General features: G+C 40.9%; 1 protein-coding gene across 3 annotated transcripts in view; it reads left to right on the forward strand.

Annotated features, from left to right (window-relative positions):
- LGR5 (leucine rich repeat containing G protein-coupled receptor 5) overlaps positions 1-20,079 on the forward strand; it is a 121,702-nt gene that overhangs the window by 49,049 nt on the left and 52,574 nt on the right. For all 3 annotated transcript variants that reach the window (XM_034771466.1, XM_034771476.1, XM_034771486.1), the window contains exon 2: positions 4,380-4,451. In XM_034771466.1, coding sequence (XP_034627357.1) covers positions 4,380-4,451 — 72 coding nt within the window. The remainder of the gene's footprint in view (positions 1-4,379; positions 4,452-20,079) is intronic.

Consider the following 20,079-nt stretch of genomic DNA (forward strand, 5'->3'; position numbering starts at 1 on the left):
TTATTCACATTATGAGCCATATACTGCCTTCAGCATTTATTTTCATGGCAGAATTCCCACTCATGTCAGAGGGAGTTGCACATGTGTTTTAATAGTAATACATGGCATTATATTTCCCTATTGTAAAATGTTAAAATGATTGTGGGATTCTAATAATTATAAGTTTAACTGTGTGTTTTTATATGATTTATTTGTCATTGTGTCAAGCAAGAGCCTATCAAATTTGAACAGAAATGCTTGTGGCTTTAGTTATTTTGTTTCAAGTGTGTGAATTTGAAAATGCTATAGATTTTGGGCCAGATCCATAGCTTTGTTGAAGTCAATTGAGGATTTAGTCCTTTTAATTTGGAGTTTTGTTTCGTGACATTGAAAATACTATTTTACAAGCATCCTCCATTCTCTCTTCTCTTCAAGCAAGAACCAGATCCTGCCCTGGTGCTGACAAGCTAGCATAGAGATTGGGGGGAGGAGAGAGCAGAAAATGCACACTTTGAAAAAAGAACCCTGCTAGTGTAGGCCAGAGTTCCATAAGACAATCCAAAGCACTCTTTACTACTTTTCCCGCATAGGAGCAATGCATAGGACCACTGTCCACCAGCTAGCGAGTATGAATGCAGTTATCTAAACTGATAGACATGCTCCTTGTCCTGAAGTCTGTGCCCTCTTGGAACATGAGCCAAAGCCTGGCAGGTTAACTGGGAGCCTCCTTTATTGGTCTCTTTGGGCACTATCAAGAATTTCTATTTGGCTGCCCAAAGTCTACGCGTTTACAGCATTGCTGGTATGACCTTCTGTGGCTGCCTACGTTAACTCGACAGGCCCAGTTGTGGAACTGTTACTCACGTAAGTAGTCCCTTTGACTTCACAGGGACTTCTCTCATGCATAACTGTTCACCAGTAAGAGTAAGGGTTGTGCAGTCTTGCTGAATCACTACACACAATGGCAGGAATTAGCCCAAATGGCAGATAGGAAGACGGGACATTTTTAGTGTGTAGAGGCTCTGGTGCATGTACAAAATATGCTCACCGCGGCCTCCATGTATGGAGGTCCTTGTCCGGCTGGCTGGAGGAAAATGGTTGTTGCCCCTTTAAGGGCCATCCCTTACAACAGGGGGATGAGGAAGAAGTGTAAAGCGATGGACAGGAAGGGCAGGAAGCAGCTGGGCTCAAATTAGGGGAGGGTCACTGGCCCTTCCTGCTGACTAGAAGAGTGGAAGAGCATTTATACCCCATGCAGCCCAGAGAAGACCTCTTTTACCAGGATCGGGCTGGCAACATCCACCCACCCACGAACTTTGCAAAAGGACCAGGTTCCCTCATGACTAACTGTCGGCATTATGGTAATTGCCCTTTTTCTTGGAGGCTGGGAATGAATTTTTCCCTAACAGCTGGGTTGAGCAGGGTGGATTTTTTCACAGTAGGTCTGGGACCCAGTAGGGTGGGCAGGGGTGTTAGGTTATAATGTCACAACTTAGTATGTAAAACTTGTGGTGGATGTCCAGTGTGGGTACTCAGAATGGAAGAGATATGGTTATCCGATAAAATGGATTGGAAAAGGGTTTGAAGAAAAGCATCCTGTAAGGGAGCTGAATAAGGGGAGGTTGGGTTCTTACATCCTGTACATCGGGGAGCCAACCCCCTCTTTTTTTTTTTTTTTTTTTAGCCTTTTTAAAGAAGCTAAGAAAGGGGGTCTTGGAGCTCCTACATCTGGAGCAGTGGGGAGCTGGGGAGCTGAGCCCCCTTTCACCTCATACGATGGCAGGACAGTAGGGATTACAGGAATGGGATGGCAGGGACCAAGTTGGAGATTATGTGGAAATGATGATGACCTGCATGGTACAATTTGTTACCAGATACTCCCAGATATTTTAAGTGAATAAAGTTGTGACCTAATTAAACCACATCCATTGCCTCCTGTCTGACTTCCAGCATGGCTGGACAAGTGGTATAAGTGGCCTAAAGGAGTAACCAGCTTCTAAACACAACTGCCTGTGCAAATGGGTAATTGCATATGCCAGTAGAGGCCTAGACTTAAATGTGCACCAGCGCTTCCATTCTATTGAAAAATTGATCATGTAAGGCTTTATTGGGCAAGTGTGTAAATAATGTGCTTTCATGAGGTATGCATTTCTGTTGTTCTGTTAACTATGGGTAAACTTATTTTACTGATAATATTTTGTGGTCCTGTTGCAGACAAATATCTTTTTGTTTTGTGTTATGTTGTAAAAACAAAGAAGCCAAGAAAAGGGGGAAGGGGCAGTGTGGTGTGTATACAGAGAGAGAGAATAAAATGTTGATTTAACTGGTAGTTTTAAAGAAATTTCTAAAAGTTTGTGTATATTGGGAGTGACTTGTACTGTTCTGGTGCATGTCCACAGAAGGAGCAAGGAATGAAAGCTGTTTGCCTATATTCTGACCCTCTAAGATGTTGCAGACAAGCCAGTCTGTAGGGTGCTTGTGACAGGTATTACCAGCTGCGTCCTAGGAGTTAGGATAGGTGAGGTCCTCAGGGTTGTACATGTATCATCCCTGCTGTGCAGATTAATCCTACTATTAAGAGGAATCAGTTAGTCAAGAGAGCTAGGCTTGTTCTGTGTTAGCCAGAGCTCACATTAAAGCTGTTTCTGTAGTATACCCAATATACGTGCCTGCTTCAGGATGCATTGCTCCTGTTTTCGGGTGTCATCAGCATTTGTCCTTTAAAATATAAAATATGAGCAAAAATATTTATTTACAAAATCCCATTAAGATCTATGTAGAAAATGCATGCACCAACTGATTTTGCTTAACATAATGCTTTGTACCTTATTATTCGTTAATCTATAATTCACTCGACTGATGGGATTTCAGCATCTATATTTTTGTTCCTTTGCCAAAATAAATCTTTTATTCCTTTGCCAAAATGAAAGAGTACTCCCCTACCAATGGCATGAAAGAATTAGGTGATGAAATATTACAGTAAAAATGTGAATTCATAACTAAAGTGCTTCCTGATTAATCACTTTGATTTTAAAGTGAATACACAGAGGCCTACTTCTATTAGCGATTTGATAATGGTTGTGAAATATTAACACAGTTCCCTGTTATTTTAGATTCTGTACTCCAACTATATTTTTCAATTGTACATTTTCAGGGAAACATCAATACAGTAGAAGATCAAATATACTGAATTTAAAAGATTGATGGCTGAAAACATTTATTCTATAATGCGAAACAGGTGGTGATTAATAGGAATTTTAAATGTCCACATACATAAATTCAGATCATTTGCTTATCTCAGGATCTCCCAGATGCTGGAAAAGAAAAATCAGTCATTGAAAAATCATATAAAGTAATTAGAATCTATTAGGGGCACTTTTTAATAACTTATTAAAAATGGGAGGTAGCATAAATACTTGCATATAATATACAGGTGTGAAATATGTTTTGATTTTAATCACGCTATTCCTATTTTAGGAAGTCATCATATCTTGTCTACTGTATTTTATTATGCAAGCTATTTTATTACATTTACTCTTGTGGTAAGCCAACTCTAATGTACTGTAGAAGTATAGGAAAGACTGATAGAAACCTATACAAATAAAAACAGAATAAAATTTAATTACATGGAACTTAGCGTAAAACAGAAATTGATCGAGTTCTGACCAGAGTTTAGAAGGCTAGTGGTTTCCTGTGCCAGGAACTACTGTGGAACCCCACCAGGAAGTGTGCTACAGAGCAGGATCACATTACACCCTTGTTTTATGGTTCATTTCACTTATTTAATGCAATTTGAGAACCTGTAAAAGGAGCATGTTAGAAAGAGGAATGTATTTTTTATTCCATTTCTTTTAATCAAAATATTTATTTTTACAAGATACCTAAAGTAACTTAGGACAAAATCAGTAGTACTGTACATCATGTTATATTACAAAAGCAGTATATTCCATATTCATGAAATGTCAATACAAATGCAAATTTCTTATTTTTGTACAGCTTAGTTTTTCTACTTTTAGTAACCCATGAATATGCTACAGTCTTAAAACAACAAACATATTTCCTTTCCTTTTATTATTCCGAATAAATGGTAATATGGTATAGTGGTTTATTAAAGTAACTTCAACTAAAAAGATTGTTTAGCACACCAGCTTATTTATAGAGCACAAGGAAACATTCCTGAATCTTTAGAAAGTGGATGTGCTACAGCATATATAGTTTGTTTGACAAAACTGTCTACTTAAGAAAGAAAAATGTTTAAAATGCTAACTAGATAATGATTCATCAGTCATGGCAGAGGAACTAATTTTTGTTAATGTACTACTTAAAAATGTGTGGAATGAGCAGCTGGATACCACACTTGTGGCATGCCATACTAAGGCTCTGTCTGTTTTCCCCTACAGTGATCTCAGTATGAACAACATCACTAAGCTGCCCTCGAACCCCCTGCACAATCTCCGCTTCCTGGAAGAGCTGTAAGTATCATTGTATCCTTGATGGGCATAGTCAGCACCAGACACATTCCTGTGTTTGTCTCTCATACGTACTGTGGGAACCAGATAAAACAGTGCAGGAAAGCTGTCAGCTCTGACACTTTTGGCACATGCGGAAACACTTAGTTGAAAAAACCAATTGCTTGTGATTCTGGAAGTGAACTTATAAAAGAGTTACTGTGAGGCTACAACTTCTCTAAGCAGAGACAGAGCCAAACAAATTAAAAATTTTAAACAAGGGCTGTGTAAAAGAGCTGGATAGCTTTTTGGAAATAGTTAAGCAGCAGGATATTAAAAGTTTGAATACTGGCTCATGTTTATTAAAATAGCAAGTAAAGCTATAATCAAAACCTGCTGCCTGGTTCTGCCTATGTCAAGGACAATTGAGTCCACATTTCATAGCATCAAGGCTTCTTGTCCTAATCACTTTTAATTACTGTTTCCTTACTCTTAAATTTAGCATCCCTCAAGGCTGACTAAAACACCAAATCCTACAAAGATCTTAGAGCTATGCCATCCAGTACTTTCTGTAAAAGAAAAAACAATGTACAATGCAAAAACTAGCTAATCAAACACAGCTTCAAAAGAGGAATGGGATTGGAATGATGATGACTAACCAGAAATGAAAGGCACTCTGTGTGCAGGAGACCTGGATGTGGCAATGTCCTTAGTTATTATGATCTAGGCTTAAAAGTCATCTTCAAGCTCTCATTCCATAGTGTGATGGAGAATCAATGGCTAATGCACCATATACTCTGTGGGAAGAGGCTGACACTTGCAGTTACAGGAATTCTCTAAAAAGTTGATTAAAGGAACTATTCAGGCGTTGGCCCGTGATGAAACATAGAATCATAGAAATGTAGGAGTAGAAGGGATCTTGGTAGGCCATCTAGTCCAATCTCCTGCGCTGAGGCAAGACTAAGTATATTACATCTTAAAAACCTCCAATGATGTAGATTCTACAACTTGTCTAGGTAATTTGTTCCAGTGCTTTACTACCCTGACATCTTCCTTTATTAGCCCCTATAGCCAGGGCCCCATCTTTTTCACTGATTTTAACTGCTAGTACACCACAAAATCCACTTGGGACATGGAAAGTTATGATGATACCTCCACACGAAAAATTCATTTTAAAGGTAAAGGAAATGTACAGTAGTAACCCTATTTTCAGACTCCATTAAGCTAGAATATTACTTCAGAACTATTAGTGTCTTCACTAATGGTCAGTTATATGCTGCCACCTCATCCTTCAGGCTGGCATTTCAAAAAGCAAAACAATGTGCTCATTAATGGCCAATGGAATTGCCCTCTGAAAGCTCAGAAGAACAGAAGACGCCTCGTAAATCACTTTAAAAACTATTCCATTTACAAACAGTTTTCTTTTTTCCCCTAACTCTATCTTTTTTGTTTTATTACTACTAACATTTGCATGGAAACAAAGTATATCTTTTCAGCTTCATCTGCTCCTTCTACTTATTGCCTGTTTTAAGTAATAATCAACAGTGATACTATAATGTGGCCATTACATATATGCTGTCACCAGCAAAGTATTATGATATCAAATACATATGAGGTGGGTTGTGCCACCAAAGCTCTGTTTCTAGATTGTGTCTTAGTTACTGTTTGTCCAATTTCCTCTAAACTATCATAACCCTCCTAACCGTTCCCAGCCCCAAACTCTCTTTTTTTCCAGACACCTCAGAAATAAATGTTTTAGTTTTCTCTGTAAACACAGAAGCTGATTCTCTCCAATCCTCTCTCTTTAGCAGGTTAGGATGTTCACTGCCTTATACCATCACAGACCAAGGAATATGATTCCAGTGGAAAGGTGTCCATTCTCTTTGTTTTTCTGGGGCCCTCTCTTTTTTCCCTTGTTGATACATCCTCTCTCTTTCTGCCAATTGTTGTTGTGGTTCTATCCCAGTGTTAGGTAGGAGGGACATATGGGGCATGGTTGTTACCCTTTTCTCTGAGGCCAAGCACACTGCCTCTGGGATATCCCTAGTTTTCATTAGCATTGGGACATCAAAATTCTCAAGGATCCTTTGCAAAACTAGTCTCTTGCATGATTCTCACTGTAACATGTTATAAAAATAAACAACATCTTATAATATATCTGGTTAGGAAGACAATTCAGCATGAAGGATATTGAATCAAAGAAGTTAGACATGTAAATGGCATATTAGCTCATCTTGTTTATCTCCTTACTAATACAGGATTATTCCCTCTCCAGTCTAAATTTCAATGCTCTGAACACTGGGGCTTCTATTACTCTTTGGGAGATTATTCCGCAATATTAATGCATTTCACTCACTGTCAGGAGACTTTTCTGACATTTTCCTTCTTAATTTCTTACTATTACCCTTTGTCCCAAACTAAATAATTCTACTTCCCTCTTGCTGCTAACACTGTTCATCTATTTATACTATTATCATTTTCTGATTCTCTTAGTCAATTTATAAAAAGTTAAATATTTATATTAAATTAAAATATATCCCAATAACGGCCCCACACTGTTTGAAACCCTACTATTGTGGCACTGAGGTCATCAAATGTATTTACTTATTATTTGTTTGGCACTGAACACGTTCATACTGGATATCTCATTATGAGCCTCATTCAAAGCTCATTGAAGTCAGAAGGTGTCTTTCCATTGACTTCAACAGGCTTTGGATTAGACACTATGTATAGAAATTCACTATGCTTAAAAAGTGTTCTTTTCAACACTTTCAACTGTTCAATAAATAAGTACAAGAGTCTTTTTAGAGAAACCCGTAAACAGAGCTAAGAATGTTTATAGAGCCCTGCTGCCCATCACCTAGGAAGTGAAGCAGAAAGTAGAGACATATGCTACTGTAGACCTTATAGCATTAAAAAGAAGCAATTCTTATCTGCAGCTTGAGATAGCAAATGAGATCTTCTTTATTTAAGTGTCAGTATGGATCTCTGCAGGGGATGTTGGCTGGTTAGGAAAGTTACAGTGAGTTGGGATTGCAGGAGTCTGCATAGAGAAGGGACATAAAAAGAGAAACATTGTGGAGCCTGTCCTGTATTGGAGCGGGGCAGAAAGCAGAAAAAGAGATGAGGATGTAGGAAAAGTATCAGCAGCATTTTGTAGGTGCCAGGGGTGTAGGGGTGTGTGTGTGTGTGTGTGTGTGTGTGTGTGTTTGGCAGGGAATGCAGCAGAGGACGAGCCTGCTGTGTGCTGTTGGATAAGAGGGAAAGGAACTGCAACATGCTCAGGTTATGGTAGGTAAGGTGTATGTATCACATACTCAACATACCACTCTGCAGTGTTTCTTGTTCTGAGCAATCCTGCCTCACACATCACCACCCAAAATATGTTGAGATTTTGTTCAATAAGAAAATTAAACCAACTGTATTAGAACCAAAACTAAGACCTATGAATGAATGTTATTCACCTTGTGCCTCAGGGCTGGATCCTGACTCTCCACTAAAGCAGAGCTTAGGCCTTGTCTACACTACAGGGGAAATTCTATCTAAGCTACACAATTTGAGTTATGTGAATAGCATAACTCAAATTGACATAGTTTAGATCTACTTCCCATGGGGTCCACGCTACATGACATTGACTGGAGACGCTCTCCTGTCAACTCCCCCTACTCTTCTCGATCCAGTGGAGTACAGCATTGATGGGAGAGCAATCTGCAGCCGATTTAGCGGGTCTAGTGAAGACCTGCTAAATTGATCGCGGATGCATCGATCGCTACTCATCGATCCCCCAGTTAGCGTAGACAAACCCTTAGAAATGCTGCAGGAGCAGATCTTCTTTCAGTGCATCCCTGAGGGACATAATTGGTTCTTTCATTAACCCAGAGTTTTGATTAACTAAAGTGTGAAAATTTGGGATTACGCTGTATTCTGGGGGAAAATGTGCCCCAAAATGTTTGTAAGCATTGTTTTTCTCTGAAAACTGATCTCTACAATGCTGTCCAGAAAGCTGAGTTTTGAGGAGGTTCGTTTCTTTGCACATACAATGGGCCAGTTTGGGCCTAATTTTTTGCTTAAATGTATGAGGCAGATGACACATACACCAGTGTAAATTCACAATAACTCTGTGGATTTACACCAATAGAACTGAGGCTACGTCTATGATCTGGGGGAGGGTGATTCCCTGCTTGTGTAGCCGAGACTCATGCTAGCTCGAGTCGATGAGAACTACTGTGAGTACAAATAGTGTAGCCACAGTAGCTGAAGCAGTGGCGGCACAGCTTAGCCATGCCAAGCACAAACCCACCTGAATTACCTGGGTATGTACTCGGCACAGCTAAGCCGGACCATTGCTGCTTGTGCTACTGCAGCTATGCTACTATTTATATTTGCACTCACTCTTATCAAGTTACCACAAGTATGTGTATGCAAACTGGGAATCACACCTCAAATTTGTAGCGTAGACGTAGCCTGAGACCCACTTACTGATCTCAGTGGGGTTGCACAGGATGTAAACTGAGGCAAAATTTGTTCCAGAATGTCTATTAGTATTAATGTATCAATACATTACCTTAAGATGTAAAAAAGGTATGAACGTTATATCTGTTGCTAGGCCAAAACATGAAATTTTAGGTGCATCACCACCTAGGCAGGTGTCTTAAAGGGATAAGATGGACAACTGTATGTAAATACGGACATTGTGAGCAAAACTTCAAAATACTGCCTGAAATTTGTTTTATTTACTGAATGAATGTACCTATAAAGACTAAGGAAGAAAGAACACGGTTAAATGAGACATATCTAGTTTCCTTTCATATACTGAAAAAATTGTTCTTCCTAAGCAAAGTAGGCTGCAGACAGGCAAAGGTCCAAGTGATTTTTAGTACACTGCTATTATTCAACAACTTAAGGCAGGTGCTTTTAGCAAAACAACAGGCAGGGGCGGGGGAAACAAACCCCAAGGGATGTTCTATTACCTTTTTTTTTTTTTTTAACAAAATGATTTCAGAGTAAGACAGTTTCAAATAACATCCATTTGCAAAATTACATGACAAAGGCACCTTACATTTAATTCTAACCTGCATGCAGGTGCAAAGTGATTTATTGAAGCCTGTATTACTTTTTAAAAAAAAACTTGAAGAGGCTTACCATCATCTCGGAAGTTTTTCAGGCTGCCCACTGTATTATTACAGCTATTACTGAAGAATTTAGTGTGACTTGTGTGTGCTTTGAGACATTTTGTCTTCGTGATAGTCAAAATGTACAATGAAAAGCATAAGATTTCAGGCACAAATGCCTTTAAAAAACATATTGTGTTATTGTAATGAAATACAAAATTACACAAATGCAATACAAAATCAGGAACATATGTGGACCCTGATTCTCATTTACTTTAAGGCCGCTTCACACTGCCAGAGTGGTGCAAAGGGACCTTTGTGTAAATGAAAATTACACCCGCGGCCTAAATTATCAGGACATGATCAATCACCACTTGTTCATCTTATTCATAAATGATCTGGAGAAAGGGGTAAAAAGTGAGGTGGCAAAGTTTGCAGATGATACTAAACTGCTCAAGATAGTTAAGACCAAAGCAGACTGTGAAGAACTTCAAAAAGATTTCACAAAACTAAATGTGAGTCTGGCCTGGCCCCAAGCAGGCAGGACTCGGGCGCGGTACCTGGAGGGAGGGTAGGGGGCAGCCCGCAGGTGCAATCCTGCGGGTGGCCCCGGAGTGGGGGCAACAGGCTCCAGCCCCTCCATCCTGCTCGGGTCCTGCAGGGGAACAAACGGGGCTGCCAATGCTTCCGCCCTGGGGCCGCCCGCGTGATTGCACCAGCTGGGCAGCCAGCCCAGACGTGACCGGCCAGGGGCTGGGTGCAGCGTGCACGCTGCTGGGTCCCCACAGCAGGCCCGGGCTCGGGGGGTTCGGGTTCGGGCGCCAGAGCTGCAGCCGCCAAGTGCCATGGCCGTTTCCTCCCCCCGCGGCAGTGGGAGCTGCAGCAGCGGCTGCTCCCGAGTCCCACTGCCCAGGTGGGGACAACAGCCACTGCCTGGCCCCGCAGGCTGCCCCCCTACTCTCCCTCCAGGTACCGCCCCGCCCGAGTCCTGCCTGCTCGGGGCCAGGCCGGACTCACACTCACCCCGGCCCTGCGCTCCCCTGCGTCTCCTGGGCACAGCGTGCTTGGGAAGAGGCGGGGATTTGGGGAGGGAGCCAATGGGGGAAGGACAGAGCGGGGATGGAGGCGGGGATTTGGGGAGGGATCCAATGGGGAAGGAGGAGGCAGAGTTGGGGGAGGGGCATGAGCCCTTCCGGGCTGCGCCTGTGTGTGGGAGCCTTGCTTGTTTGTCCAGTGTCCCGACCTAACGTTGGTTGGGACGCGGGACAAAGAAGCAAATATCGGGACAGTCCTGATAAAATCGGGACGTCTGGTCATCCTAGTTGGCTCCCTGCCGTTCCAACCATATGAGTCCCAAACCCCACACCATTAATCAGCACCTCCTTTTTAAGTCCTTTACCAGGCTATTTATCTTGTCACTAGATGCCTTCCCTATGGAGGCATCCGCCCCACACTTACCAAATAAGTTGCGACATATAGCCTACCACATCTTTTGTGCTCATTGTAATAAGTGTTCCCTAACACCCACTGTGGGGGAAGGCAGAAAAAAAACACTCAACCAAAGCCAATATGGTGGTGAGGGAAAAAATTCCTTCCCAGCCCCCCTATAAAGAAGTGACTAGCACAATGCCCACAGCAGGTTCAAACCCCACCTACTAATCACACTTCAAGAGTAAGGAGGGTGGATGCTGCCTTGCCTGCTGTGTGCAGAACGGGGTTTCCAACACCAGAGCTTTCAACTTTAAAGCCTTCTGTCCTTACATTCCAAGGGGATGAGTCAGCACTGCAAAGCTGACCAACACACCTTTTTGCAGCAGTTTCTGACCTTGTCCCCCTTCCCCGGCATAAAGCACTACTGCCTTCCTCCTGCAAGCCTGGACAGCAGTCCTCCTGCTTTCAGTGTAGGGCGGTCATTGTCCAGCTATACCGAAACGAGAACTGTATTATTAGATGTCTGGGACTACCTGGCAGATAAAAGTACAGTGCAGGTAATCCCTGTTTATTTTTCATTTACTTCAGTGAGCTTTGGACAAGCCCCTAAATGCCAAAGACCTTTCCCACAATATGAATCTGTGAAGACTTAAACACTAAAGGCAATCAATATGCCAAGCAAAAAGAGAAAAAATGAACAAATATAGTCTACAGGTCTTAAATCATATTGTTCTTGTTCAGATCTCCCATATGTGTCAATTTTACAGCACTGATTCCAATGGACATACTCCTGCTTCACAGCAGCATAAATAATTTCTATCAGCCTATATGTTTCTCAGTAATTTTCATTGCAAATAACTTATTGTCTCATATACAGTTGTAACACTGCATGTATCATCGCATGCTCTACTCCTTGTAGTCTGGGAATTTGATTTCACTTTTAATAACCCTGTATAGAAAGATGTGAACAGTTTAGAATATACTGTTGTGTTTAATTTGTAATGTTTATTGATGAAACATATCTGCCACCAGGCAGGCAAACAGCCAGTGATGCATCATAAATTCCATAAGACAGACTTTGTTGATAACACAGGGCAATGTCTTCACAACCTTGTTTTAATACAGACAAAGAGGCAATAAAAGTCCTTGCCCAGGAGAGCACAACAGTCATTTTGAAATTAACCATTCTTCAATAAAAGTAGTAGAAAGGTAGTGGCTCAAATAATAATGTGGACTAATTGGCAGAAATTGAGGTAGATTTTTTTTGTAGTTTTTATGCATACACTGAATCTGACTCACTAGAAATGAATGTGCTAGTCATTATTCATAATGAACTATAAGATGAAGATTCACATCAAGCAATCAAAGTATAATTATGAAAGCTACAAAAGCAAATATTAACTCCTATTCACAATCTATCAAGATGGCCCAATGATTCTAGAACTAACCTACTATTGTTGTAATTTTCCACTGTGTCATGAACGTTTCATGAGCTTGATGCCACTTTAAACATGGACATGGTAAAGTTAGCTGACTACTGTAAAAGATTTGGCTCTTTCCAGCCAAGCATCAGAAAAACAGTTTGTTCCATCTTCATCATGCTAGCGCAACCTGAGAACTGAATGTTTGTCCGAATGGTCAGAAGATGAAGTATTCAGAGTAGCAGCTGTGTTAGTCTGTATCCGCAAAAAGAACAGGAGTACTTGTGGCACCTTAGAGACTAACAAATTTATTAGAGCATAAGCTTTCGTGGGCTACTGCCCACTTCTTCGGATGCATATAGAGTGGAACATATATTGAGGAGATATATATATACACAAATACAGAGAGCATGAACAGGTGGGAGTTGTCTTACCAACTCTGAGAGGCCAATTAAGTAAGAGAAAAATTTTTTTTTGAAGTAATAATCAAGATAGCCCAGTACAGACAGTTTGATAAGAAGTGTGAGAATACTTACAAGGGGAGATAGATTCAATGTTTGTAATGGCTCAGCCATTCCCAGTCCTTATTCAATCCTGAGTTGATTGTATCTAGTTTGCATATCAATTCCCGCTCAGCAGTCTCTCATTGGAGTCTGTTTTTGAAGTTTTTCTGTTGTAAGATAGCCACCTGCAGGTCTGTCATTGAATGGCCAGACAGGTTAAAGTGTTCTCCCACTGTTTTTTGAGTATTATGATTCCTGATGTCAGATTTGTGTCCATTAATTCTTTTGCATAGAGACTGTCCGGTTTGGCCAATGTACATGGTAGAGGGGCATTGCTGGCACATGATGGCATATATCACATTGGTAGATGTGCAGGTGAACGAGCCCCTGACGGTATGGCTGATGTGATTAGGTCCTATGATGATATCACTTGAATAGATATGTGGACAGAGTTGGCATCGGGCTTTGTTACAAGGATAGGTTCCTGGGTCAGTGTTTTTGTTCATTGATGTGTGGTTGCTGGTGAGTATTTGCTTTAGGTTGAGGGGGTTGTCTGTAAGCGAGGAAAGGTCTGTCTCCCAAGATCTGTGAGAGTAAAGGATCATCTTTCAGGATAGGTTGTAGATCTCTGATGATGGACTGGAGAGGTTTTAGTTGGGGGCTGAAGGTGACAGCTAGTGGTGTTCTGTTATTTTCTTTGTTGGGCCTGTCTTGTAGGAGGTGACTTCTGGGTACTCATCTGGATCTGTCAATCTGTTTTTTCACTTCAGCAGGTGGGTATTGTAGTGTTAAGAATGCTTGATAGAGATCTTGTAGGTGCTTGTCTCTATCTGAGGGATTGGAGCAAATGCGGTTATATCTTAGAGCTTGGCTGTAGACAATGGTCTGTGTGGTGTGTCCTGGATGGAAGCTGGAGGCATGTAGGTAAGTGTAGCGGTCAGTAGGTTTCCGGGATAGGGTGGTATTTATGTGACCATCGCTTATTAGCACAGTAGTGTCCAGGAAATGGACCGCTTGTGTGGATTGATCTAGGCTGAGGTTGATGGTGGGATGGAAATTTTTGAAATCATGGTGGAATTCCCCAAGGGCTTCTTTTCCTTGGGTCCAGATGATGAAGATGTCATCAATGTAGCGCAAGTAGAGAGGGGCGTTAGGGGACGAGAGCTAAGGAAGCGTTGTTCTAAGTCAGCCATAAAAATGTTGGCATACTGTGGGGCCATGCAGGTACCCATAGCAGTGCCGCTGACTTGAAGGTATATATTGTCCCCAAATGTGAAATAGTTGTGGGTGAGGACAAAGACACAAAGTTCAGCCACCAGGTTAGCTGTGACATTATCGGGGATACTGTTCCTGATAGCTTGTAGTCCATCTTTGTATGGAATAATGATGAAGTATGAATTTTCTACTTTCTTGTAGTTGTAAAACAATTATCTGTTTGTTCAGCCAAAATCATGTTTACATCTTCCACAATCACAACCCTGGAAATTTGGCAAAAGGCATCCAAAAAGAGTCTTTTTTCACAAGTTTTTTTGAACTTCAGAACACAAGTGCATACACACCATTCCTGCTGGAGGCAATGCCAGTAGTAACATCTCTAATATGCCCTGACTGTGGCTTCATTTTGCTACTCATCACTGTGCAATAACACCAGAATTTTGGCCCTATAGTCTCCATCTTTAGCACATAGCATGGAAATGACAAAAACAATTGCCATACTTTTCTGTCCAACTATCTTCATAACAGTACGCCACATTTCAATGTACTTATGCTACTGTTGACATTATACATTATTCCCTTACTGTTAATACTGCGACCAGGGATGAAAACAATAGATGCTCAAAAATCTGAAGTTCACTCTTTAAGGCTAGCCCAACAAATTAGAACCAAAACTCTGGATTTGGATCAATCTGACCTAGCATTTATTGTTACATGTAAGTGTTAAACTTAGAATAAGAAGTTCCAGCAAGTCTGAGATTATTGGCTGGCTGATTATTAGTGATAATACTTTCCAAATATAAAAGTAAACTTGAATCTCTTGTTTCCTAGGTCTGTGGGATCTTATGTAGGAGATGAGTTTAGAGCCTGGGGTAGAAAGAATTATGATGCTTACTTGAGAGTACTCAAGTACTCCTCACAATTGGTCTTGCTGTCTGCTCTGGAGGAAGCTACATGGCTTCTGTTCTAGCAGAGTGCCATAGTTAGAGCCATCTGAAAAGAGGAGGGCTCTATAGTGTTAAAAGCAAAACAGAGTTTGTCCTCAGTACTGGCCTTGGTCAGTTTAGCAAAACATGAGACCATTATCTTCAGTGGTCTTATCATTGCAGGTGCAGAGAAATTCCCTCCCCTCTGTAGAAGGAGGGAGTAATAGTACATTTTGAGCCAGTTTCTTAACTGGCAGACATCAATGATCAAGGCCAGAACAAGATCAAAGATGGTGTAGTGTTCTGATCACATATTCCTTCCATCTCTACTGCTTGAAGTCAATGGACCTTCTCCAGTTACACCAGCTTTGAATTTGGCACATGTATTTTAAAAGCCATTTGGGGCCTTTGCTACAGTGAAACATGCTGTATTTGAATTTTCAACTAAAATGTAAGTAGAGTAAAGAACACAGTAGCTGTAGATATGTGGGCAACACAACTAACTCTTGCCCCTTGTTTGCAAGGAGGGAGCATGTTTTAAACATTTTGTTCCAGGAGCTCAGTGTAAATCAGCTTCTTGATGACATAGAATTTCAGGCCACATTACTGTCCTTTCTTATGTTATCTATCACTTCGTAATCATTAGGTGGTTAATTCATAATGAGACAAAATGAAATAAAAAGAGAGATGATGATCATCATTATCAACAGTTCATAACTTTTTGTCTAGAAAGATAAGTCCTCAAAAATGGAGGAAGGAAAGCAGATTTAGAACAAATATCAGCCATATGGTTTTAATTTCACACATTAAATATTATTACTGAGATTGGCCTAGGAATAATCATTAAATAGATATTAAATTACAGGCAGCTGCTGCAATCTAATAGTCTGTCAGATCAATATCAGACTGGTTATCCATATTGACAGAGCTATCTTTCTTACTTTGATTTGAGAAGCAAAAAAAGGTTTTTGCATCATCATAGTTAAAAAGAGAAATAGAATGCCTTTGGTGATTAATTACTCTAAGGTTGGCAGGAAACAAGACAGAAGCAGAAAAAACAAGATCAGCAAATTCTGCCTGAAGCATAAACTTTTTTTTTTTTTTTACATCTAGAATCAGTCATTTTAGAAAACAAATTAGAAATCTCAATTTTGCTGTAATACCTAATATTTACACTTTTTTCCCCCAGTCCCACTGTAACAGCTGTTTTGTATTACAAGAGAATATAAATGTTTCAGTGTTGGTATCAATAGAAGAGAGAATTAATTGATTGATTTAAATAAGGAAGACCCTATTGAAGTCAATTGGAGTTTTTTCACTGAATTCAGTGGGGCCAGAATTTCACTCTGAACCTTTATTAAGTATTCTAAACAATTTTGATAGATGGACGCGGGATCAGAAGCTTGCAAATAATATTAAAACAACAAAACTGAATTACCTAGACACTCTCCATTACCTCTGGTCCCAAACATCATAGAGACAGATCGATATGCTGATTATCAGTGCTTTAGTAAAGTTTTGTAGATTTTATATTTGTATACAGCAAGGCGTTACCATTAATTAGAATAACTGTTAATGTTTTAGGCCCAATTCAGCAAGATACTTAGGCATGCCAGTATCTGATATCTCTGAGACAGCTCCCATGCTTAAAGTTAGGTTCATGTTTTAAATACCTTGCAGAATCAGGGCATTTAATACTTTTTGCTTACAGAACCAAAACTCTTTTTGCCATAGCCTTAAGGTTCTTCTCTACTATTTCCTCTCAGTTACCAATCTGGGAGATTGTATTAGTTACAGTATGTAATTTAGCATCAAAGGAGTCAAACCACCCTTCTCAAGAGAAGATGGATAGCTTTCGAAACTGATTCAGCAGAGACATTAACTCTGGTAACCTGTTCATCTTCTTCATTTTTTTTAAAGAAAAATATGGCCTAATCCATGATAGCACTAGCCTTGGCACATGTTCTTCCCTACTCTCTTATCCCCTGGATGATGTCAGTAAATCAGTTAGCAGATGGAATTTAAAATTCAGGGTCGGAAAGAGCTAAAGGCAGTGCTAGTAGTTCAAGGAACACAATTTATAGCCATCCCCTAGTATATTTGGAAAGCCAAAGAAGGAGTGCAAGTTGCAAACATGCTTGCATACCACAGTATGTTGCAATATGGTATATGCAAATACAATCTGGAGTGAATAAATAAAGTACAAATAAGCTATTGAAAATCTTTCATGAAAATAGCTGTAGCCTGGTCTGTACAAAAGAACATGCACTGGCATTTCTCTGAACAGACACATCCAATCTGACTATTGCTCTTATATTTTAACAGCCAAATAATAACACAACAGACTTATAATGACCTCCACTGACGCAAGTTGAAAGTCCAGAATTACTTCAGTGCATTTCAGTGGACTTTCACTCCACTGGACTTTCAGTGGACTTTCACTCCTTTAATAGTGACACTTCTTACAATGCTTGATCCTGCAGTTCGTTGAGCACGTCCAACAAAATGCTATGTGCCCTTAACTCCTAGTGATTTCAGCATCTTCAGAACCTCTTAGTTCATTCCAATACAAGAAGATTCCACTGTGCTAATCCTATCAAAATGCACAGTTATCTACCACATTAATGTCGCATAAATGCTCCGTTACAAAAAGATCTTTGCCTTCCCTTCTACTTCTGCTCCAAAGGCTTGGTCCTGCATGGCGCTGAGCTCTTCCAAGAGGTGATGAGTATCCTCAACTTCCATTGTCTCTAAAGAGAGTTGAGGATGCTCAGCACTTCTCAGAAGGGCTCAACATTTTACAGGACTGGGCCTTACCTGAGAAGAAAATCTGCCACAATCCCCATAAAGGGATGGCTTGCTGTCTTTTGACCTCACTTCTACTACTCCCAGCAGGCAGTTAGGAGGAGCTGGGGTGGTCTTACTGCAGCGCTCACAGTGGAGAGTGAAGAGGAGCTTTTTTACTACAAGCTGCAAACTGCTAGGAGTGGCCATAAGGTTGCTCAGAATGATGCAAAGTCACCTGCCTAATCAGGAGGAAAAGAGAAGGGGATATTGTTGTGGACACAACAGCAAAATGAGGACTGACATACGGGGAATTGAGTAGCAGGCCACAACTTTTATTAAACGTTAACACAAGGGAGGGGCACTACCCGCTCATCATGCATCCTCTCCTATACAAGGCATGTAATGGGTTCCAGTGCAAAGGTTACAAGACCCCTTACCATATAATCCATAACACGGGATAGGTTCTCCTCAGCTTATCCCGAAGGACTCATCTCTCTCTGAGTCCTAGCACCCCCCATGCAATCCCCTTCCAGCCCTTGAGGGAGACAGAAGGTGCAGCAGGGTGGGAATCTCAACCCATGAGGGCCACAAGGTCTCACCCTATCACTTGAGCCCAAACCCATCATCAAAATCTTTTACCTCTGGGAACCATTCATTTTATTCTCTTAACTGCACTGGAGACTGGCCACAGGTTGCGATGAATAAACAACTCCACCCTGGTACCTCAGTCAGGTACTAAGCATGTTCCTGCTTAACCCACTGTGGCTTGAAAGTGCTACAAGGAAGATAAAAACCTCCCTGCCCTCCACCAGTTGACCCATGGGAGAAAAAATTCCTTCCTGACCCCCTAAACAGGTGATCAGCTAGACCCACCGCATCTGTCAGACCAGGTTCCCATTTCTAGTTTGGGTGGACAGCTGAAAGAGGCTCCATGTGGCTCCTGCATGGGGCAAAATCCTGGGAGCAGGGGAACGCTGGCCAATGAGCACCCCTCTCCCCCAGCTGGCCAATGGGTGCCAGAGACTTCCAGGGGAAGGGGCGACCTATTGTCCCTTGATGAGTGTCTCCCTCCCTTGCCGCTGGGACCGTCCCATTTCCCCACAGCCCCATCAATTTCCCCCACACACTGATGCAAGTGGGTGGCATTTTTGCCAGGCAGGCCCTCACCCATCATAGTGAAACTCCACATATAGTGAAGTTTTTGTGCTGGGAGATCAAAATTCTTCAACTATAAAAGGGCCCCACCTTGTGCCAAAATATTGGCAATAGCAGCATAATTACACTGAATTTTGTTTGCTCTTAATAAAGTTGTAGCATCAATCATTTGTGACAGACAGGAAGAAAACTGCAAATGTTTCTATTTGTTTAATGAAGTTTCCAGAAGTGTTTTATCAATTAAACAAAAGCAAAAGACCCACTTTTCAGAACCTGGAACATTCTCATTCCAGCATCAATAACCACCATCTCCCATGGCTGTGTCTCTGCAGAAAGAGTAAAGTGTACAAAAGGATAAATGTACAAGGAATAGTCCAAGCAGATACCAACAAATCTTTTTATGTAGCTCTGACAATAGACCTTAAACCTCATCTGCCATTATCTCACCTATTCCCCTATAACTCCTTTCCTGAGCTGAGATTGCTAGTTGTGCAGAACTGTGTTGAAACAGTACAGAATTGCAGGAATATACATTTCTATCGGCTTAGTGTTTTTTTTACAGAATTTTTACTTTTTTTAAAAAAAATCAGCATTTTAGGGTACATATACACTGCAATTGGAGGTGTGACTGCAGCTTAGATAGACATACCTGCACTAGCATGACTAAAAATAGCAGTGCACAGTCAACACACAGGTTCCAGCCAGACGAGTAGGTCCCCAGTGTGCTTGTATAGCCTGCAATGAAGCCCCTGCCACCACATCTACACTGCTTTATTTTGCCATGCTAGTGTGGGCATTTCTACCTGGGATTGCAGTGTAGACATACCCTGAGTGTACAAGCTCAACCCGTGCAAAAATTCAAACACGTGCAGAAGGTTACTTATATGAGTAGCCCCATTGAGATGTATGAGACTACTCATCTGAATAAAATTGTGCCACAGAGGTGTAAGTTATTGTAGAACTGGTTCTTTATTTGTGAGATTCTGATATGGGATTCTAAACCAATAGCCTCCAAAAATAAATAAATGCAGTAACTCTGTTTCCTTTTAATTGCCTTTTTATTATGGAGAGGTCATATATTTCAGTTTTCTTTTTGTTTAGTG

This window comes from Trachemys scripta, chromosome 1 (genome assembly GCF_013100865.1).
Source record: "Trachemys scripta elegans isolate TJP31775 chromosome 1, CAS_Tse_1.0, whole genome shotgun sequence".
Classification (NCBI taxonomy): Eukaryota; Metazoa; Chordata; order Testudines; family Emydidae; genus Trachemys; species Trachemys scripta.